The sequence below is a fragment of the Equus asinus genome, chromosome 24, assembly GCF_041296235.1.
Source record: "Equus asinus isolate D_3611 breed Donkey chromosome 24, EquAss-T2T_v2, whole genome shotgun sequence".
Lineage (NCBI taxonomy): Eukaryota > Metazoa > Chordata > Mammalia > Perissodactyla > Equidae > Equus > Equus asinus.
Genome location: NC_091813.1, coordinates 63,219,406 through 63,242,402, shown reverse-complemented (window position 1 = coordinate 63,242,402; position 22,997 = coordinate 63,219,406). Strand labels below are relative to the sequence as shown.

Below are 22,997 nucleotides of genomic sequence, written 5' to 3'. Positions count from 1 at the left end.
TTGTACGTTGGAGACATGGATAGTAAAGAGTTAACAACAGCTGAAGAACCAATGGAGAAAAAGGTGGAGAAGGATGAATGAGAATGCTCAGATACAATGGTCACGCTCCAAATCTTGAGGAGGCAGAGGATTAGAGAAAGAGATTTGATTTAAAAAAATAGAAATAAAATAAAATAAAAAGTCTTGTGACTGAAGGTGAGAGAGCAGTTTTTAAAATTTGATTTCTTTATTTTAAAGATAATCTATATCTTAAGGCTGTAGAAAATAACAACAACAAAGGGAAAGCTTGAAATTTAAATAAGTAATAATACAGCAGAGAGTGTCGTGTGTCACCATTGTCATTTGTGTGTGTGGTGAACTTGCACTAGCACCGCCCCCTGGATGGAGCTCTATGGCACAGCTTGTTTTTCTCCAATGCTCCTCACCAGCCTTTTCACCTGAACTGACGGAAGCATAAAAACACACATTTCTTTTCTAGAAGGACTTACAGGATGGCACTAAGCCAGAAAGAATGGATGAGAACTAAGACTTCAATCCTCTTAGAGTAAACTGGCTTTGAGAGTGTAGCTAAAAGAACTTTAAAGGAAGCATAGATTGTAAATATCGCTGTAGTAGAAAATTCCACCTGCTTGGAAGTAACCTCATTATCTTCCAAACAATTGGTTAAATACATAGTTAGAAGAGGTTTTCAGTGGCTTTTATTATATTGTTTCCTGAGTCTTGCTTCTCATGGTTTCCTCTGGGAATTCTCTTTATTAAAATTGTTCTGTGATCCAACAAAGGGACCATGTCACCAAACTGGGAAAAAATAATCTGTTTACTTTGCTTAGCCTATTATTTTCTGTCTTGATTTGTCTTCTATCCTTTTTTGTTTTGAGGTTTGGGTTTTGGTTTGGTTTTTTGATGGATAACAAGGAGAATATAGCTGGGCAAGCTTCCCTTTGCATGGGTAACTTCTGCCACAAGCCATGCATCCCATGTTCTGTGATCTTTTAAAAAATACTTCTCACTTTAGAACCTACATGGCAATGAGGGATATATTTCTTTGGGTGTGCACATGTACACTTTCTTGATTACTCACAAGAACAATCATAGACAATTCTCATTGGATGTTGTTCAAAAATAAAGAATACATACCTTGGGAATCGAGGTCATATAGATAGAAACACATTTCCCACCATGCCTGGAGACAGTTTACATCGACTCTACCCACATTCCATTGGCCGGAACCCACTCACACAGCCACACTTAGCTGCAAAGGAGGGTAGGAGATATAGTCAGTTTTATGCCCCAGAGGGAAATAAAATATAGTTTGATGACTACATAGCTTTGTCTCTGCCATAATGTGTTCTTATCAGCAAGTATCTGTTTTACCCTTTTTTTCTACACAAAGAACATACTCACACCCTCCCTCCACAAGGAAACAATTCCCAAATCCCACATTGTTACCGAATCCAGCTCAGTGCACAGGATCTCTGGGTGATGCACAATTTTCCCCATCAGTATCAGATGTGTCTCCTCCCGATCTAGCAGGCTATTAACTAAAGAGCCAAGTCATCTGTGTGGAGCCCTCACACTCAGTACTGTAGCAGCGGAAAATCTCTGCTTCATCTGTTTCCCTTTTATTATTCCTACTGTTGTTAATTTATGCCATGTCATTTTTTTGTAGATTGGAGATTATTAATTTTATAAATCTTTTCATAGAACCAAATTTTGACTATAATGATCATCCCTTCTGAATGTTTTTTAGATCTTTAATTTCCACTTTCATATTTATTACTTTCTTAGGAAACATTTCTTTCCTAAAGCTAATTATGTAAATTGGATCCTTATCTTATTAATTTTCAGCCTTCCTTCTTTTCTGTGTGTACATTTAAGGCTATGAATTCTTTCTAAGCACTATTTTAGCTGAATTCCACAATTGTTCTAATCACATCATAATTGTTTTAAGCATTTCATCACTTCTATTATGTTTTCTCCTTTCCCCATGAGTTATTAGGAAGTCCTTTCTCCAAATATATGGAGTTTTAAAAATTATTTAGTTACTATTCATTTGTTTCATTTGAAATTTGAGATGAGTTTGAATTTGAAATTTGAAAGTTGAGACTTATTTTATGGCCTCGCACATAATTTTCATAAATAGTCCCTGTAGACTTGAGAAGAATACATATTCTGCAGTTGTTGAAACCAATTTTCTACATAGGTTTATCATATGAAGACTATCAATTGTAATTTTTTTTTTTTGCAGGAAAAGATTGGCCCTAAGCTACCATCTGTTGCCAATCTTCCTCCTTTTTTCTTCATTTTCCTCCCCAAAGCCCCACTACATAGTTGTGGATAGTTGTAAATTCTTCTGGTTCTTCTATGTGAACTGTTGCCACAGCACTCAACTGTAATTTTTAAATTTTACATATTCCTACTGACTTCTGTCCTCTTGGTCCATCAAACATACTGATAGAGGGTCTTATTCTTCCCTAATCATAGTAGTTTGTTAATTTTCATTAGGAATTTTGTTCATATTTGCCGTACAGATTTTGAAGCTATGTTATAGGATGCATGTATACAAGTTTAAAATTTTTATGCCTTCCTGGTGAATTAAATCTTTTTCAATAATATTGATCTACTTCATCCCTAGTATTGCTTTAAACCTTAAAATCTATTTTATTTACTATTAACATAGCACTTCCAGCTTTCTTTTAATTACCATTTGCCTGGCTTATCTCTTTCAAGCCTAATGTAGTCTTCTGTCCTCAGATTTTAGGTGTGGTTTACATAAACAGCACATGGCTGGATTTTTGAGACTGTAGTCTGCCAACCTTTGCCTTTTAACTAGACGTGTGACCCACTTATAGTGATTGTAGTTCACGTTATAACTGGGCTAACTTCTACCATCTTATTTTTTACTTCCTTTTTAAAAAATTTTTCCCTGATTTCCCACTTCCACAGGGTGAGGTGAAGAGGACCAAGTGGTCAGTTTTAATAAGTATGTTATTTACTTGCTATTACTATTGATTACTTACTATTGATTATTTCAATACCCTATTTTTAATTTTTCAAGTAACTAACATACATGTTTTATATTCCATGTCTGATAATTCCTGTAACTGTAGTTCAAGAGTTTGAAACTGTACGTTGTTAATTTTTCTGATTCTTGCTTATATTGGCTTGCTTATGCAGGTGTTTTATGATTTTTTTAATTGTAATTTATGTTCCTTGGAATTTTAACTGTGAGAATTCTTGGAGAATTTGGTTCAAAGTCAGTCTACCAGAAAAGGTTTACATTTGTTTCTGCCACGTGCAAAAAACTCTGAAACCCTGAAACCACCAGAGACGTGAAGATGACCCCAGGCAGAAGCCAGCCCTGTGCCTTGCAAGCACACACAGTACAAATAGCACCCACGAGGGGGGATGACTTTGCCAAAGGCACTTCTTCTTCTGGGTTGATTCAAGCCTGTACAAGACACAGGACTTGAGGAGCTGAATGGGGCCAAGTACTGCCTCACTTTCCACCATGACTGAGTGTCTTGCACAGGGCATGACTTTACCAATGTGTGTACAGGCCTGTGCCGGTGTTCACTCACCTTTTGGAATTTGCTCTTTCTCTGATTCTGGCCTCTTACAATTGCTTTACCTTTTCTACCAGGCTCAGCTATGTATTTAAAAAATGTTCAAAAAATATTGTATCCATTATCTTTAGGCGTCTATCCTGAAAATTTTCCTGTGAACACTAGATCTCTCAAAATGTGGGAAATAGAAGTTACCTCATCCATTTTCAATTAGGTCCGTGCTTTCATTCCTTCAACAAATATTTACTGAAGAATATTTACAGGAGCCACTGTGCTTGGAACTGAAACACAATGGTACACAAAGCAGCCGAGGCCCCGCCTCACAAAGCACACAGTCCAGCGGTCCTTGGCCATCATTTTCTCTGTGTGTGTTTCTTCTCAGGGATTGCACTCTCCAGGAGGGTATTCCTCTGGAGAGGGTGGGGTCACAGGAAGCAAGAGCATACACAGAACTGTAAAATCCCTATCCTTCTAAGTGTCTTCCTATTGGACACATTTGTGTGCCACCGAGAAACCACGCAAAGCCAAACTGAAGGATGGTACTTTACGAATGCCAACCTTCCACCGCACATCTGTTTTAAATAAACTAAGGCCCACCCCCTACGATGCTCCATTTTCCAAGTGGGGGAATTTGTTTGCTCAGAAACTACAACACTCCAGTTCCCATCGCACTGTCTCTGCTCTTTCCAGGGGCTATTTTACAAACCAGCCAATCAGGTCCGGGCTATGTAAATCCCCCAAGCAAAACCCATACATCTAGGGGCTTGCTCTTCTCATTTTTCTCCTGGTGGTTTTAAAAACAGGCTCTTCTGCTGCAACTACTTGCTACTACCTGCTGAGGCCACTTCCAAATGATGCTCCACAGGCCAGCTTCCTCACAGTGTGCCCAGAGAATCTAGCTCTCACTGTCACGCCACATCAGAAGTTTTCTCTGCTTTTGCAGGGTAGCTCTGCCTGTCCAGCAAAGTCCAATGACATGCTTCAAGGTCATTTTGCCTCCTGCACATCTAATTAAGTGGGCACTGGAAGTCAGTGTTTCTCTTGTACCTGACCAAGCCCTTCCTCCAGTCCCTGTCTGGGAAAGAGCTTTGTGACTGCAGGTCTGCTGACCACAGGCCTGCAGGAGGAGTCACAGGCCAGTCCATTGTCATTAGAGTTTGGTGTCTGCCTCAACCATTTTCCATAGTTGGGCATCTGCCTGATGCCTGTAAAATGGGCATCCATGCCCATAAGCTTCTTTCCACCGACTCCTCTTTCCTCATACTCTAGGTCATGTCTGTGAGTAAGCCTGGACCTCTCTCAGCCCCTTCCCGCTGAAGATCACACACATGGAAGCCCTGTCACCCTTCTTTACTCATCACTGAGAATCATAGTAAAATGTAAACTTGCTCTGTGTTACTGTCTGAACGGCATTGGTATAAAATGGGACTCAATGATGCTTGTATATTGATATAAAAAATTGTTGTTTTATCCTCATATTTTATATATACTCTAAATAAAATGGCAGAGATTAAGGGTCATCTGTGTTGGGCAGGGAGAACAATTTGGGGGCACAGATAGGAACCAGAATTCCTGATTCCCTTTACCAGCTTTATCATCTACCACACTGTGAACTCCACCACGGCATGGATGATGTGTTATTCATTTCTGTGTGTCCAGAGCATGGCATGAGGCCTGGCACACAATGACACTGAGATTGTTAAACTAAAATAATACATTTTTGTTTCATCCTCTCCAAATTTGGCTTTTTTGGGGGATTTTTATTGGGCCTATTCCATTTTTGCCTTCAGTTCTAGGGAGCAAGTGCCCATGAGATCCCAGAGAGAGCAACTGTGGAGATTCTGCTCCAGCTTGAGGGAATCAGCATGTCCAGGCCCCCTTCTCTGTCATGGAGCCAGATGGAGCAGGGGTGTGTGTGTGGCACAACTCCAACTGCAACCGAGGGAATCCCTCAGTTTGGCAGGCTTGAGATGCTCATACCTGTTATTAGCAACAGTTGGGAGTGGCCTTTCAACAGGAGATTATCATCACTCAGTGTGACTTACGTGGAACAGGGGCCTTGTGATGCTTTTGAGGAAAAACCTGTGGAAAATTTTACAGCAGATGGAAAGGAGAAGGGTTGCTTGAGGGACAGACTCTAACAGTAAGTGAGAAAAACATGGCCTCTGTGGTGAATTGTTTACCAAGATGGCTGCCAACACTTTTTCCTATCACTGTACACACATTCCACTCCTCCTATCAAGTGGTGGAGTCTATGACCCCTCTCCTTGAATTGGGGCTGGCTCTCTGACTCGCTTTGACCGACAGAACAGGGCGTAAGTGATGTTGTGTGACTTCTGGGCCCAGGCCTTAAAGGCCTTGTAACTTTTGTTTTTATCCACTCAGAAGCCAGGTGCCATGTAAAGAAGTCTGAGCTATCCTGCTAAGGGGCCACATGGAGAGAGAGATAGAAGATGAGAATCCACGTAGAGTCGAAATTGGGCTCCCCACTTGACAGGTAGCATCAACTGCCAGATGTGTGACTGAGACCATCTTGGATTCTTCATCCGCAGTTGAGTCATCCAGCTGATGCCACATGGAGCAGAGATGAGCCCCTCTGTTGAGCTCTGCTTGAATGCCTGCTTCAAAGAATCATAGGCAATCAAATGGCTGGCATTAAGTTTTAGAGTTTGCAAGCCACAGGTAACTGAAACAGCCCCAGGGATTGGCCAGGTGATAGAGTGGCTCCTATTGGCATTTGTGTGGTGTCTTTGTTGCTTATGGCAGAGGAACTGGGAATGCATGCATTTCCCATGAAGCTGGAGATTGCCTCAATCAGACAAAACATGAGAGTGCATTGTCAGGTCTCTCTGCCTGTGGACCACGTGAGGGAAGGGCAGGTTGTCAATCCAGAGCCACTCACATACTTCCACCTGGTTGGGCTTGGCACCCGGAAAGCAGAAAGATAAGAGAATGAATCACCAGTATAGTGAGATTAAGATTTCTCAGGAGCATGCCTGTGGGAGTGAGTTGATAAGTGAAGGCACTAAGGAGGTCCTGGGTAAATTTCTAGTCCAAATTGCCAGACTGGCTTTAATTGCGATGGTGCTCAGAATTGAGGCTGTGATGCTAAATGTGGATGTGGTGACTCTCAGCTCTGGTATCACGATTCCTGTCTTGTTCTTTGTGTCAGGCCCTTGCCTGTTTCTCCAGTCTGTCTAGTGGGAAGACCCAGCCTTGCTCTTATTAGTCTGTTTTCCTGGGGATGAATGTTGTGGTCTTGAACCACAGCCTGCTAGTCCTGCCCCATGCTGCCTGCATCTCTGGATATCACCTGTTCAGAATTTTGTCCTGCTTGTCTGTCCAAATCCCTTTTCTGTCCCTGTTAAGACCTCCCTGCTTGCCTGGACTACCACCTGTTGTTTGCTGACATCTGTCTGGTACAGTACCATATTCCATCTGTTTTCTCACTTCCTTATAGCTCCTGGAAGTTGATTTTTCTACCTTCAGTTTCTGCCAGGCCCTCAGGAATCTGCTCCATTCCGTTGAAATGTCAGGGTCAAGTAAGGCTTCGTCCAAAACACAGAGTCTGATCCTTCTTCCACATAAAAGCCTTTAGATATTTGTTAACAACCTTTCCATCACCTTTAATCATCTCTTTAGGCTAAATCTTGCTGCCTCCACATTATCAAGGTCACCCAACTGTGTATATAATTTAGCTTGTCAATATTCCTCTTAAAAGGTGGTATACAGAAGTGATCCCACATGCTTCAGTAGAAAATATAGTGGGGATATCATTTCTTAGGATAAGGGCATCACATTTTATTAATTATGCTTACATTTATGTTATTTTGCATTAGCCTTTTAAAGGGTTTCATCAGGGGTAGATCAACGCTTTATTGGCCCTAAAGCACATATAACTTTAGGGACTCTCCTTAATTAAAAAAAAAAATTACAAATATACAGTTAGTTTCAAGGCCTGTGAAAATGAGGGATACTGAAGCTTAAGTTTTGTTAGTCTCATTGTAAATCTGCTTCAAAGTTCCTGAGAGTATTGTCTTGTAAAATGGCCGAGTCTTTTTTTTTTACCAGAACTGTCCTCTAATCAGGTTTTCTCTCTGTACGAGTGGACCTTATTAAGTTTAGCTTGGGTCCTTAGCATATGGGGATTAAGTAAGTTAACACACCTGAGGGACTTACAACAATGCGTTGCACAGAAAGCATCCCGTAAATGTTAGCTATTATTATTTTTCTTACTAGCAAGACCTTAGCAAATAATTTATCTTGCCAACTTTCAATTTTCTCTTTGATGTACTGGAGATAATACTTGCCCTGCCTTTTTCACAAAGTTATTGTGAGGATCAAATGATAAAATACGTGAAAGTGTTTTGTTAACTGAAAAGCATCATACCCACGGAAGGTATTGTAACTGAGGTTTCATCCGACATTGCTAATTTTATAAAAGGTTATGCTTCGGAAAGAAAAGAAGACTTTGCCTTGGGCGAGGTGGAGTCACTAAAGACCTCAGTAGAGGTGGGAGGAGGCAAAGGACAAGAGTTGCGTATGTGGCAGATGCTGGAGGCAATGACCTGCACATCCCGTTTGACGTGCCAGCGTTCAGGAAAGATGAAATAAGAATCTGAGAGAAAGTCGTGTAATCACACGAAAGAAGTGGGAGATGTCGTGTCAGCATGTGCGTGCGGCTTTCCACAATTTGCCTCAGCCTAGCCTCCAGCCGCTTCTGCAGCCACGGCATGCTTTGTAATTGAGGCTCCCAGGCCCCGACTGGAGAAATCCTACTCCCACTTTGGGTTCGGCATCAAAGGCCCTCCTCCACGGGGCTTCCCCAATCCCTCCTGTCCCTCCCACGGGAAGAGTAAACGGTTCCTTTTCAATGCCCTCTCTGTGAAAGCACTTCTTCCACTGCAGACCGAGGGGGCCCCAGCTTTCCTTATTTCCGGGGCCTCGCCTCGTGGCTGCTACCTAATAGGTGTTCAATAAGGGTTTAGTCAATGAACGCACGCTGAAGAAATAACTTTTAAAAGTTGACAGAGGGCCGGCATTCGCGCATAATAACGCCTGGCACGCCCGCAGTAGCAGGCGCCATCCAGGGAGCTCAGAGGGCGGGACCGACCCTCCAGCCTGGGTACCGACGACGGCGCGCAGCCAATCCCGCGGGAAGAGCCGTCCCGCCGGCGTGTGGGCGTGGCCTGGGTCTGTGGGCGTGGCCTGGGCGCGGGGGCGGGGAGCGGCCCGCGGGGGTTTCCGCGCCGGGGGCGTGACCGGCGGGGCGCGGGAGGGGCTTCCGTCGCGAGGGGGCGGGGCCGGCGCGCCGAGTCCTCTGACTGCCCCAGCCGGGGAATTTCAATTTGAAACCGAGCGGAGGGAGGAGGCGGCGCGGCGGCCCGGCAGCCGGGGCTGTAGTGGGACGGGTCCCGCGGCAAGCGAGCTCCTGGCGTGCGGCGTCCGGGTGAGGAGGCGTGCGGGGCTGCAGCATGGCGGGCCCGGGAGGGGGACCCGGGCCGAGCGACGGGTCCCTGTGGAACTGCAGGGGCGGCTCAGATTTTTCCTCCGGCTGCAGCTGGGAAGCCGACCCGGGGCAGGAAGCGGCGGCGGGACGGACCCAGCGAGGGGGAGGGTGGCCGGCCTTGGGAGCTTCTGCAGCTCCCTCTCTCCTCTCCGCCCCCTCACTACCGGACCCCATTCCCGCCCCAGGGTCGTGTCCCGCTGCTCCAGGCCGGCTCCCCGCTTTCCCGCCCCGCTGCGGTCTCCTCTGCCCCTTTCCGGGGGGCCGGGAGAGGTGGGGGTGCCGCGGGGACGGTGCCGGCCCTCCTGGGTGCCAGGGCTCGGGGTCGCGCGTCCCGGGCCCGCCGAGCGGCGGGAGGAGGAATCCGCCTCCATCCCGCGCGCGGCGCCCGCTCTGGGCTCCTGGCGCTGTGCGCGGGGCTCGGGGGACGCGGCGGCGCCCTCCGGGAGGGTGATTCGGGGAGAGGAAACGCGGGCGCCGGCGTCGCGGCTCCCCGGCCGGCCGCGCGTGGGCACTGCGGGCAGCGGGCAAGGCGGGCCCCCAGCTCCCCGTGGGTCCGTCCCGGCGTCCGCCCGAGGAGCCGGCGCCCGGGCCGGGCGGGGAGGGATGCACGTTCTGCTCCCCGATCTTTACAATCCCGACCCCCAGGCCGTGTGCCCACAGATAGCTCGTTTCCCTCGCTGGGTGCAGAGGGCTGGGAGCATCTTTAGGGGAACTGCAGGAGACGGACGCGGAGGAGGACAGGACGGAGCGGGCTGGGAGGGAATGGGTGTCCGGGGCCCGGTCCCCAGCCCGAGACGCCGCCGCTGGCCGCCGGGGTGTCTGCGGGGGGCCGTCGGTCATCTGCTTCCCAAGATCGCTAACCTCCCCTGAGGTCAGGGTTTTCGGTGAGGTTAGAAGAGCTCTGGCCTAGAGTCTGTTATTTTGGGAGCCATCTCTGCATGCAGGATGCCTTAAATTGAATGCCCCCTCGCCAGCACCTCGGCCCCTGTTTGTACGAGCCCTGGGTGGGTGGCAGGGAAGCTGGAACCCAGAGGAGCTGGGCATCTATTTTTTCTTTTCTGAATCACATCTTTTCCTCAGTTTCTTGAAGTTTCTGCATCTGAAGTGGCAAAGGGGTGCCAGGCGTCTTGTACTTCTCGTTATTTAAGCTTTCTTTTTTAAAAATGTAAATGACTTACAGTTTTTCCTTTATTCTTCCGTTTTCTTCAAGTCCCTCTGTATTTCTCCTCTTGTTTTTTTTCTTCTCTCACTGGAATCCATCATTTCCGTATTCTCTATTTATAGTACTTTATTGAGAATTAGAATTTTGGACCGTGTCCTATCACACTTCCCCTTGGGTTTTAGCCCTCGAGGGAAATTGAGTCAATTTCTTGACCGCAAGAGCTGGGATTTAGAATTCTCAGGCTTTGAACAGGTTTTACTGGGAAACGAATAGCACTTAATCCTGTCCATTTCCGGGCTCTTTGCTGTGAGAAATCACTAGATTGTTGTTGCAGCCACCGATGGGGCTGCATGGCAATGCAATCTTGGATTGTGATAAGGGCCAACCCAGTACATCCATCAGGCTGACACAACTTTTCAAGAGCTAAACTGTGTCACCTGTCAGAGCTCAAGTGATCGGTCCTATAATTCAATTTGAGAACCACCGTCCAACCTCATCTATCTGCTCTTTGGAGGTTATTACAGGTGGTAATGGCTTGGAATAGTGGCATAGATTTAGGGCTGATTTAATCCTATCGTCTTCCTCACTTGTTGGGCAGAATTCCCACTGAAGTCAGTAGTGGTCTTGTGTGTAGAAGGACGGCTGAGAACAAGAGGCTGCTCATTTAGCGTAACTGGAGGGGACAGTTTCTTTCCTTTTAAAACATCCTTCTTTAAGAAAGACCTAGTCATAACAGTTCTTTAATCTTTTGCCTGTAGTCCATGTAGAGTACTGTGTGCAAAGACCTTCCAGAGAAAATAGGTAGGTGAGTCTCAACTAGCCTCAAATTCTTGATATCTAAATTGGATGAGGCTTGCTTAAAACGGTTAAAAGTGGCTTAAAAAGATCATTTAACTAAGTTAGAATTTCAATAAAATTGTTACTAACTTGTGTAAAAAATTTGCACTGCTATGGAATATTTTCAACTGGGTGTGTCTATCAAACTGGGTGTGTGAACAACTGGATTCATGTATGAAAATCTGAAATTTAATCCCAAGTAGAAAGAAGCAAATTTGCAGATTTAGAGGACTTATCTGAAGAAGGGCCTGCCAAAAAATACCTACGCAAGTGTAAAACTGGGAAATTCAGATGGCTCCTGCTGTATTTGGAACCTGAGCTTTTAGTAGTTTGTGGATGGACAGGTGTTAGTGACTCTGGGCCCATCCTTAGATTTCGGAGTGCTCAGAGATTTCCACGTTAGCTTTGTGCTGATCTGAGTTGGTGAGCTGGTTAGGTCTTTTGCTTCTTGACGTCATGTCCTTGTGGTCTACCATTTCCAAATTACCGGTTCTAAAGAATTGAGTTTAGAAGACCTATCCAGTCCCCAGATTTTAAAAATAGATTTTTAAAAATTAGAACCATGCCCCCGTGTACTACCCAACCACTTGCTTTCAACTAAAAATATTTGTAAAGATGACAAAGCAGTCCTCAACCAAAATATTTATTGGTAAAATGACTCTGTAATTAGTAATATTGTGTAGTTATGTTTAACATCAGGTTTTACTCCGAATCACTGCTCTCTTATTACTGTGGCTAGAGAACTACAAAGGTTCTGTCTTTGCTGTTTTATTTATGAATGTGGGGTTTATATTTTATATAGCAGAATGCTAAATATTTTTGAAGATTTGACTTTGTCTCTGTTTCCACAGGAAAGTATGGGCCTTTTTCTTTGTTTTTTTGTACTGAAGTAGTCTTTAAAAGCTGTGTGAGGACTTTTTTGAAAAGTATGAATTGCTGGTACTTTTATGAGGCAGTAAAATAGTTTCTAGGGATCGATACTGCTGAGAGTCAAATTTTGCAGTTCTAAAATCTATTGTTTACTTGGAGAAAACAAAGGAAATGTGCTGCGTCCACCACCCCACCTTTATTTAGAAACATTTCCAGTGGCCTTGTTTGCTTTTTCAGATTCAGAATTACTGTACCTAACCACTGGGTGCCCTTACAGATTTAAAAGCCTCAAGTAAATGTTTTTGCTGGCCTCAGTAGTCAGCAAATGCTAGCCAAACCCTAATTGACTGGCCTTTTATAGAATCTTGGAATCTCAGGGCTGGACCTTTAGGAGTCAGCAAATCCCCTTTCAGCCCTTGTCTGCTTCCCCCAACACACAAGCATTTCCAGTCTCTTTGGAAGGCCTGAATTAATAGAAGGTTTGTATATGGTTCCCCCACAGATTCCAGACAGAGCATCCTTTGGGAATGCCATGTTTTGGCACAAATCAGCAACTTGATACTCATAAGATTTCTGTCGTTCCTCAGACTGGGCAGTGCCCCAGACTAAAATCTAAAATGGAGCCAGGGCCTGGGATCATTAATTTTAGGGGAATGGACTCCAAGTATAAATTCTGTAGTTATTTAGAAGTTATAGATAAGCCAAAAAGGAAAGAAAGAAATCATCTCTAATATCAGCTAAAAATAACTAACAGTGATAAGCAGTGCTCTCTTTAGTTTTTTTCATATAAAGTGTGCATGTGCATGTGGATGTTCTATGAGAGAGGGATACGTACTTGTGCCGTATGTACTTGTTGTGTGGAACACCTATAACATTGTTTGTAGTCAATAAATTTGATGAATCAGTTCATTGAAGCTTTCTATGATTTATTGGAGGTGCTTTTAGGGGAGATTCTTTGAAAGTCAGAGCTGACGCGTTAGAACCCGGTGCTGTTTCGTGTCAGAATGTTGCGGAGGGAATATTTCACATAGGGAATTTGCTTTTCTTACTATTGGATATTGTTTCCCCTTGTTTTGTGTTGGCTTAAAAATCTCTGTGGGTTTCTTAGATGTGTGTTTTTCCTGTCTAGAAGGGTAGATCTATACGTTATTTTCCTAAATACCTAGTGTTTGGGATATTATTTCAATGAGAATTTCAATGGTTTTTCCAATTTTCTCACTTTTAAAGTGATATCTCTTACTCCTTAGCAGAGGAGTAGACCTCGCATGACCTATAAGTGCGTTCATATTGCTTCTGGAGTTTTGTTTTCAAAGATTGAAATTGGGCTAATTTCGTATTGCACTTACTTTTAAAATGGAAGTGTTTCCATTTCACAGATTCTTCTCTGCATTTTGGTATTTTTTAACTTTAGCATATTAGGGCCATAAAGGACTAAATGTATATAGATTGCCTCCCAAATAACTTTTATAGTAAAATGGAATAAATTTGAGGACTAAGAGTTATCTTTTTATTTGCTCTGTGAAGGATCTTCAGTAAGGCTTCGCTTTAGGGAGCCAAGCTGACCTTCCACATACGTAACTAAATTCTGTGTCACGAGGGTGGTTTTAGTCCTTTCCAGGTTCAGAACCAGAGCGGATCGAAAGGGTTCCACAGTGGTTTTGTCGTCGCTCATCTGTAGCACCTTACTGTCTGGGTCAGGTGGGGAAGTTCATGATATCTAAACGGAATCTTTCAGGCTATTAATTGAAAAGCCAGTTTCTTCTTTCTTTGCTCTTTTTATGGCCTCACTGTTCAAATACTTAAAAAGATGTATCTTACCCTCTAATTGCCTTTTTCCAAGGTAATTGTAATTTTAAAAACTTGTCATATAGGTCTGATTACCCAACTCTCTAATCATCTTTTCCAAGCCTTCAGTTCAGGTTTGCAGACCTCCCTGGACCCAATACCATGCTAACCACATGCTGAGTTTAATCATATTTTTGAGTTTTCTAAGTTCTCCCTCTGTGTACACATCCCTGTGGCTTGAAGACATTGAATTAGAATGTAGTTTACGCTCCACCATCATTCTCAGGTTCTTTGCCTTTGTATCCAAACAGGCTACTTGTTTTTCACCTTAGAAGCATCCACTGGGAGGACAAAAGGAGTGTGGAGATCACTGAGTTGCGACTCTTGAGCTGGGGTGGTGAGTGGGGTTAGTGGGGCAGGTGTTGCCCAGGGTGGGCCACAGGGGTTCATGAACTGCCTGAGACTGTAAGTGAATTAGTTGTGTGTGTGTGTGTGTGTGTAGGTGAGTGTGTGAGAGGGAGAGAGAGATTTTGGGGAGCAGTTTTTGAAAGGGTTTTGGGAAACGAAAAAGGTTGAAAACTGCTAATCTAGTTCAGTTCTCATTTTTGGGGATTAGGAAATTGAAATCTTAAGAAGTATTCATGTTTTTGTGTGTGTTACCCTATTGCCCTTTCATCATTGATCTGCCCCCTGCCCCTTGTGCTTATTTCTATTCAATTGAATTCTTGTAGTTGACCCCTTTTACTCAGTTGTCAAGGTTCAACTGAATTCTGATGTAATCTTGGCCTCTTACATTCTTACCTGTGAACTTAATGAATGGGCTTTTATTTCCTCACAAATTTCTTTGATAGAAATATTGATTAGAAGGGATCAGTAACAAGGCCACACTGTTGGGGGCTGGTTAGACTGCCACTCAGGCCAGTGTGACCTTGGGTAAATTATTTCTCAAAGCCTCAGTTTCCTTGTCTTTAGTATGGGGTTAACACTCATAACTTACCTCCTAGAGTTAAATGTGAGGATTTAATGAGCCAGTGCTTATAAAATGCTTCACATAGTGCCTGGCATCTGTGAGAATTGTTGGTTAAGAAAAGACTTAGTGGGTTGCTTGTGAATACGTGGTAAGCAGCTTTGCTGGAGTGGTCAGGGATAATTATCTGTGTGGAAGTACCGTCTTTGATATGGATCTGTCATTTCCTATGGCGAGCACAAGTTAAAACCAGTTTTTAACAGTTTCAGTATGATAGCTCTAGAATTTTTGAACTTTTGGAAAACTGTGTCCTAACAAACTGTCTACCTCTTTTGGTAGTATACGAAAGAGCATGTATATGGCAAAGCTGTTCGGATCTAGTTTCGATAACATACAGGGAAGATATAGTCTTTTTTTTTATGTTGCCAGAGGTAACCAATTTGAGTGTAAAATTTGTATGCATATGCTTTATTACAGTTTCAGTAAGCTTGCTGAAAGAAAGCTGTTAGTGAGTGGAATTTTTATTGATAGTTTTTAAATCTTTGCATGTGGTATTAAAATGTGACCTTTATAAAACCAGTACATCTTTTTATAGGTCAAATGGACCTGCAGACGTGTTCTTCTTCAACTTAGTGTTTTAACTTTAGTTTCCAACATTAAGAAATCAGGAGGTTTCACATAAATATCTTTACTTTAAGCTTCTCTGAGAAAATCGGGGGATCTTGGGCCTCCTCGGGAAATGCTGGTCCGTGTGCCTCCATTGTGACAACCATCAGCGAGACCTTCGTAGTTTCTGCCCCATCTGGCATGGGTCATCTGCTCCCTGCTTTGCTGAAATCTCTCCCATTCCTTTTGTCTTACCTGTAGACCTTTTCATTCATTTGCATGAGCTATCTGGCTCCTTTAGACTATTGAGTCTGTACCCCTTTAACTAAATGTCAGTTAAAAGATGCAGAAAGGCCTAGATCTGTGTGACCTTCAAGTAGGTGTTCCTGCCAGGGGGCCTTTCTTACCTCTTGGGCCAGCAGTCCTTCTCTGCTTCTCCCCTTGTGAAGGTTGACCTTTGGGTCACTGTCATTCATAGTTTATGAAGCTCATTAATCAGTGCCCAGCACGCAGTAGGCTCTTAGTGACATGTGGAAAGAATGATCTTTCTAGTTTCCTCCTAGACTTCATGACTCATTGCTCATAAACAGATCCCTTGTTCTTTGAAGCCTAGTGTCACGCTCCGGCAGCCCATAGCTGTACCTTATTTGTATATTATTTGGCTTTTTCAAAAGACATTCTTTTTTCATTTCATCGCTTAATATTTTAATATGTATCTCCAGAAGATAGCTTTTTTGTAAACATATCTGTAATACCATCATTACACTAAAAACTCCTTAATATTGAATATCCAATTGTTGGTATTCAGATCTCCGATTATCTCAAGTAGCAAATTTTTAGCAAATGGAGATATAGTTGACGTGTAACATTATGTTAGTTTCAGGTGCACAGCGTAATGATTTGATATGTGTAGACATTGCAGAGTGACCACCACGGTGAGTCTAGTGAGCGTCCCTCACAACACAGACTTACACATTTCTTTTCTTGTGATGAGAACTTTTAAGATCTCTTCTCTTATTTTCAAATGTGCCGTAGTGTATTATTGACTAGAGTCACCATGCTGTACATTACATCCCCAGGACTGATTTATTTGATATCTGGAAGTTTGTACCTTTTGACCCCCTTCACCTGTTTTGCCCACCCCTGACCCCCCACCTCTGGTAACCACCAGTCTGTTCTCTGTATCTGAAATATCGGTGTTTGAGTCAAGGTCCACTTAAAATCCACACATTATGATTGGTTGATATATCTTTAAAGACTAATAAGCTATAGTGTCCCCTTCATCTCTTATTTTTCTTTGTAATTTATTTGTCGAAGAAACCTGATTGGTTGTTCTGTATAGTTTCTGGCAGTCTGAATTTTGCTAATTTCAGCCCTGTAGCGTAGTTGACCTGTTCCTCTGTCCTTTGTGTATTTTCTTTAAATTGGTAGTTGGATCTAGAGACTTGGTGTAATTCAATTTCTTTCTTCCTTTTCTTTTTTTTGAGGGGGGGTAAGATTCCTCCCAAGGAGGTGAGATGTGCGCTTCTGTTTGACACCTCTTACTGGCTTTGCCTCCAGCCTCCATGGTGGCTGCAGGTGCTCTTGCATCAGCCGCTTCGTCGTCTGCCTAACCTGTACTGGACAAGAGCGTCTTATGCTAGTGGGTTGGCTTTGTTCTTGGTTCATTTTAAGTAACCCAATAAGGCCAGAAGCATTGATAATTGATAATTATGTGAAAAAGAAAAAATAACTATTTTGGAGCGTAGACTATAAGCCAGGTACTGTAGCTCGTGCTTTACACGTTCCCATCCCCGTCCTTCCAACAGCCTCTCGAAGGTGGTATGCAGCTCATTTTACAGGTGAAAAACTGAGGCTTAAAAATCGAATAATTTGTTGAAGGGCACCCAGCTCGTGTGAGGCTAAAACTTCTGTTTCTTCCGCTGGGGGAGACCAGTTACTGCTTTTAATTGCTTGATGCTGTTACTCTGTAGAACTTGAAGTTTTTAGGAATTTGTTGGCATCGACAGCATCTGACTTGTATAAAAGACAAGCTTGCATTCCTAACTGGTCTTTGGCCTCCTGGTTTTCTTTTGTAAAGGTGTGATTGTGAAGCTGACCACGTACTACTTTTTATTGTGTAATTCTCGAATCCTGCTGGAATCTGGAGTACCCTTCTTCTTGTTTTTCATGTTAGTATAATGTTTCCACATAAGAAAAATATATCAGCTTACAAAACACATCAAAATAAAAGGTGGCTTCCCCCTCAGTTTTTGTCTTTCAAGCAGTGTGACACTTTGCCGCCTCATTTACAGTGCGAAGGGCGTTCCCTAGGGTGCTGGGGTGTGGTTCAGAAAGTCAGGGACTACCGTGAGGATTATAAGGAAAAGCAGCCTGTCTCTGCCCAAGTTCCCTTTGTGGACAGGTGTCTGCTCCCCAGAGGCAACCACTTGCACTTCTTCTCGTTTTATTACCTGGTGTGTTTTGTCTAAATAACGTGATTTTCTTGGTTTTTGATTTTCGCATTTTGGATAGTACTAGCTCGTGACCTTCTGCCCCCGTTGGAGGTGCCTCCTTTCCCATAACAGACCACGCCGCCCCCTCGTCTCCAGCTCTCCCTCATCCTGCAGCACACATAGGCTACGGTGAGGCCTTGTAAAGTGCTTTGATTGCAGGTACTTTCTTTTACAACTTTTTGTTTTATCCTGAAGATGTTTGCCTTATTTTTTCCCTCATTTGCATAGTTTTCTTTGTACCCACCCTTAATTTAGCACTAAACTATGTTGAAAACTATACTGACACCCATTTTCTTTTTTTCTTGGGGACCTCCTTCCTGGGCCCTCCATCCTCCGGGACTGGTTTCTTTCTAGAGCTGCTGCGCAGCTGTCTTCTGGGAATTCCCTTTGCCTCTCTTGCTGGGCTCCTGGTTCCTGGACTCCAGGCGCCTGTCTTAACTGTTACTTTACATGAGCACATCCTCTAGTAGTTTCCCAAGAAGGGCAAATAGGAGGTGAATTTCTCGAGGTCTTGCAGGTCTTAAAGCAACTTTTTACCACTCTTAAAATACCTTTTTGTGCTTTCAATTTGGATGCTTTTATAGTTTAGCTGGGTATAGAATTCTAAGTAAATGATTACTTTCCCTCCAAATTTGGAAGGCATTGAGATTCTAATTTCTGCTTTTGTTTGTGTGACTGGCTTGTTCTCTTTAGAAGTTTTCAGGATTTTCTCTGGGTGTTTTGAGAGTTCCGTGTGGTGTGCCTTGATGTGGGAGGTGTTCGCCCCGTGTGCTTGGCCCTCACTCAGTGGCCCTTTCAGCTTGGAAATGTTGTCTTTCAGAAACAGTGCTCTAGAATAATTTCTCCCCCCATGTTCTCTCTTCTTTCTGGAACTTCTGTTTTTGGATGTTGAATTTCCTAGATTGACTCGCCAATTTTGTTACTTTTTTCTCTCTGATACCATTTCTTTGTCTTTCTCTTCTGCTTTTTGCTTTTTGGGACATTTCTTCAATGTTTTCTTCTAACCTGTCTACTGAGTTTTTTTATTTTCGTATTTCCCACTCTGCTCCTTGGTCACTGAATTTTCTTTTTGGGAGTGTCCTTTTCTTTGTCCGTGTATGTGGTATCCCGGCCCTGCCCTTCTTGCTGTCCCTTTGCACTTGCTTTCCCTCTGTCTGGAATGCTCTTCCCTCTGCTACTTGCATGGCTTACTGCCTTAACTCCTTCAGATCTGTGCTTCCCGTGATCGTTTATTTGAAACCACAGCCCTGCTCCCACCCCTACCCCAGTACACCCTAAATCTCTTCTTTGTCTTTTCTTTCTTCCGTACAGTCATGTGCTACAAAATGATGTTTTGGTCAACAATGGACTGCATATATGATGGTGGTCCCATAGGATTAGTACCATATAGCCTAGTTGTGTAGCAGGTTATACTGTCTAGGTTTGTGTGAGTACTGTAGGGGAGGAAGAAATTTTTCTCCACCCTTCCAGGTTCTTCTGGCTGGTCTAAGAATTAAATTGATGTGAGACAGATTAATAGGAGAAAAACAAAGTTTAATAATATGTGTACATGGGAGAAACCCAGAAAAACCAAGTAACTTGCCAAAGTCCTCACCTTAAATACCATCTTCAACTAAAGGCAAAAGATGTTGGGGGTGGGGAGAGTCAGGGACTTCAGGGGGAAGGAAGGCAATTCACAGGTAGGTGACAAGGAGCAAACATTTGGAAAACAAGTGTTTGGCCACACAGAAGCAGAAGAACACAGAGGGAGCCCAAGAATCAGGCTTTTCTAGGTTCCTCCCTGTCCACCACCTAGTTCATGTCGTGCTAACGTGATAGCTGCTTCCTGAGACAGGTTTTTATATCTGAGGTCTTGTAGGCAGTTAAGGGAGAGGAACAAGAAAAACTTTCTGAGTCTTTTGTTTCTTAAAAATCATCAGCCTAAATTAATCCTCATGTTAAAGAGACATATTTTGGGGTGGCACATTTTGTTCCCCCTCAGTACATTCTTGATGCTCGCACAGTGGTAAAATCACATAATGATGTATATTTCTCGGAACATATCCCTGTTCTTAAGCAACTCATTATTGTAGTATATGTTATCATCTGATACGTTATGTATTTTACTTTTTGTTTATTGACTCTTCCTCCACCAAAATGTAAGCCACGTGAAGGCAAACATTGTTGTCTGTTTTGTTTACCCAAGTATTTCTAGCACCTAGAACAGTGCCTGGCACAGGGTGGCCACTCTACATATTTAGTGACTGAGTAATCGGACCTCCTTGTTTTCCCAGTAGCGCCTCACATCTGCCCTCTGTGGGTCCCCTGACCCCAGAGCCTTTCTTCTTTCATCTTCTCTAGAGAGTGAACCTCCTGTCTTCTGGCTGCAAAGGTTTGCAGGGGGATGGGGAGAGAGAGAGAGTGGGTGAGTGTGAGTGTGTGTGAAGGAGAAGTTTCCTTCCAGCTGGTCTCCCGTTTCCGCTCTCTCCCCTCGGCCCTCCGTGGGGTCTGGAACCTCCAGTTCATAACGCTCGGGGCTTCTCCAGCGATCAGATTGTTTCTCGGCGGCCTCCACCAAAACAGGAATTTACGTTCCGGCTTCCTCTGCTCTGCTAAGTCAGTGACTTTGTACATCTGTTTTCCATCTTCTAGAATTTTGTTGATCTATCTCATCTGCTGGCCTGTCCCCTCCCATTTTTTTGTTTTTGTGGATTTGTACCTTTTTTTTTTTTAATTTCCTTACTGTCATTTTAGTGTGGTTTTGAGAGGGACCAGAAATTAACTCATGTTCAACCCACTGATTTTAGGGTTTTAAATTGATAAAAATAACATTCCGAAGATTACTGTGGTACTCAGAGTTTGGTAAGGGCTGCAGCCATAATAAAATTGTCCCTTTTCTTTTCATGCCAGATGCTGAGTTGACTTCAGTTATATATAGAGAAAAGTCAGGTGACTGAGTCAACATCCAGGGTGGGTGGGAGTGGAGAGCTGATGTGTCATTGAACCTGAAGGTGCTTCCCAGGACGAGTTCAGCAAGTGTATTGTATTTTTTTCCTGTGATATTTCAAGGATTAGTTCAGTACAAACGCATACAGATCTTATAATACACACTTGAACTAGATTTAAAAATACACAATAAAAAAAATTTGGTGAATATGTATCAGAAATGGCAACCTTGTTTTAGAGTTTACTAGATTTCTTAGTTTGCCTTTAGACTGACCCATGGTTTGCATGTAAATTTACATATTCTTTGAATATTGGTTTGGTGATGAGAGAAACCTTTGAACTCATGTGGGTTCTGTCAAATACTTTTAGGGAGAAGAATTTCATTACTAGGGAATAAAGAGGGAGTAGGAATTACATTAATGTGAAGAGATACACGTTAGGGATTTTCGTGTATGGGGTTTGGGGAAAGTGAAACAAAAATGGAGGTTGTGAATGAGTTCGTGGCTGTGTGGTCCGAGGAAGCTCCGGTAAGGCCTGAAGTGTCGTGCGTGTGTGTGGTTAGTGTTGGTTAAGTCGCCCAGTGGCTTTTCGGGATTTATAAATTGAAATACTCTATTAATGTAGGAGACATTGCAGGCAGGAGATGAGGACAGTATTTCCCTGACATGTGGTGGTATGTTCAAATGATTTGAGATGGTACACAGATGAATCTTTATCTTTTAATGCTTAATTAAAAGCATTGATATATTATATATCAGTGTGCATCAGAAAAATATACAGTGTATCTTCCAAACTGATTTTGTTGATATTAATTAGCATAAAGCTCAAGTAGGCATTTTTTAAGTGACTTAACTTAAAGATAAGTATTAAATAAATAATAAAACAGTGGCTGTTTGGATTTGGCAAAAATTCTAAAGTAGGTATGTGAATAACTAAAGTTTGAGAAATGCTGGGTAGGTTCAAAATAGGATTTCCTTAATGAAGGTACTTTGATGCATTTCTTTCTCTCTCCTAATGGATAACAGCATAAAACTGTCTCTGGTGACTGGCGTAGACTTATAAGGATTTTCTGTTGTTTCTTTTTTAAAATTCTATTTTAATTTGTAAAGTTTTTTTCTTTTCAAAATAAATCCTTAGAGTCTCATTTGATTCTTTTTTTTTTTTTTGAGGAAGCTCAGCCCTGAGCTAACATCTGTCAGTCCTCCTCTTTTTGCTGAGGAAGACTGGCCCTGAGCTAACATCCGTGCTCATCTTCCTGTACTTTATATGTGGACGCCTGCCACAGCATGGCTTGATGAGCGGTGCCATGTCTGCACCTGGGATCCCAACCGGTGAAGCCTGGGCCAAAGGGGAACATGTGCACTTAAGCTCTGCGCCACCGGGCCGACCCCTCATTTGATTCTTAAAACAGTTTCATACCGTAGGTCTGACAGATAAGAAAAGTGAGTCGGGAAGAGGTTGAACTTAATAACTGTCGTTCCGCAATTTAGTTCTGGAGCTTCAGGCACAGCCAGCGTCTCCTTGTGTCCAGAGCTGTTCCCGCTGCTCTGGGCTCTGGCTGCTAATGGAGTTGCCAGTTGGTTTTCTTGGAGAACTCAGGAAGCCTGCCAGCTTTTGTAGCTAGAGGGCTTGTCCTATGGCTTTCATGTGTTTGTATCTTGAGCCCGAAGGTAGACAGAGCTGGGTCTTCCAAAAATAGTTCCGTAAATGTGTCAACATTTTGAAATACTATTGAAAAAACTAGGAAGTAGAAGTCCTATGGGATTACTGGGCAGTGGTGCCAGTTGCCTTCACACGTCAGCCAGTGTGCCAGTGTGTATTCAGCCTTCATTTTTGGAGCCCATTTTTATTATGATAGTCTTTGACTTTTCCCCAGCATGCTCTGTTTAATTGCTTTTAGACTCTGGTAGAAAAGCTGCTAAATGAACATGTTCCGTGAAAAATTTTCTTTACTTCTCTTAAGGAGAAAAAGGAAATTTTTTTTTTCTTAATAAAATGAATAAAAATTGTATGGGGAAGGTGAAAGTGTCAAGTAACGAGTTGGGTCTGTCCACCGACAAAGGAATCGAGGGTTTATCCTTGAGCCTGTAACCAGAACTGTTTTTGGATCTTGGCCATTAAAATCAACATCAGTAAAGCCTGCGTCTTAATTTCCTTAATGCCAAGATTGTCTGGTTTAAATTCCGCACATATGGGAATGTGAACACATCCGTCCTTCCCCGTCTCCCTCCGCCCGCAGACTGAAAAATAAAGGTATGTGGAAGACATTCTCAGC

At 43.1% G+C, this 22,997-nt stretch overlaps 2 protein-coding genes across 18 annotated transcripts in view; one reads left to right on the top strand and one right to left on the bottom strand.

Moving 5' to 3' along the window:
- Nucleotides 1-8,661: 8,661 nt before the first annotated feature.
- On the bottom strand, nt 8,662-9,915 carry LOC139041809 (basic salivary proline-rich protein 4-like). Its single transcript, XM_070496458.1, has one exon. The coding sequence runs from the start codon at nt 9,913-9,915 to the stop codon at nt 8,662-8,664; it is 1,254 nt and encodes a 417-aa protein (XP_070352559.1).
- Nucleotides 8,833-22,997, top strand: part of EPB41L2 (erythrocyte membrane protein band 4.1 like 2) — a 221,763-nt gene continuing 207,598 nt past the window's right edge. For 13 of the 17 annotated variants that reach the window (XM_070496525.1, XM_070496523.1, XM_044754985.2 and 10 more), the window contains exon 1: nt 8,853-9,015. The gene's annotated coding sequence lies outside the window, so the exon portion shown is untranslated. Of the gene's footprint in view, nt 9,016-14,039; nt 14,127-22,997 lie in introns of those variants that run through there. The other 4 variants (XM_070496521.1, XM_070496507.1, XM_044754986.2 and 1 more) reach the window with 3 other exon arrangements.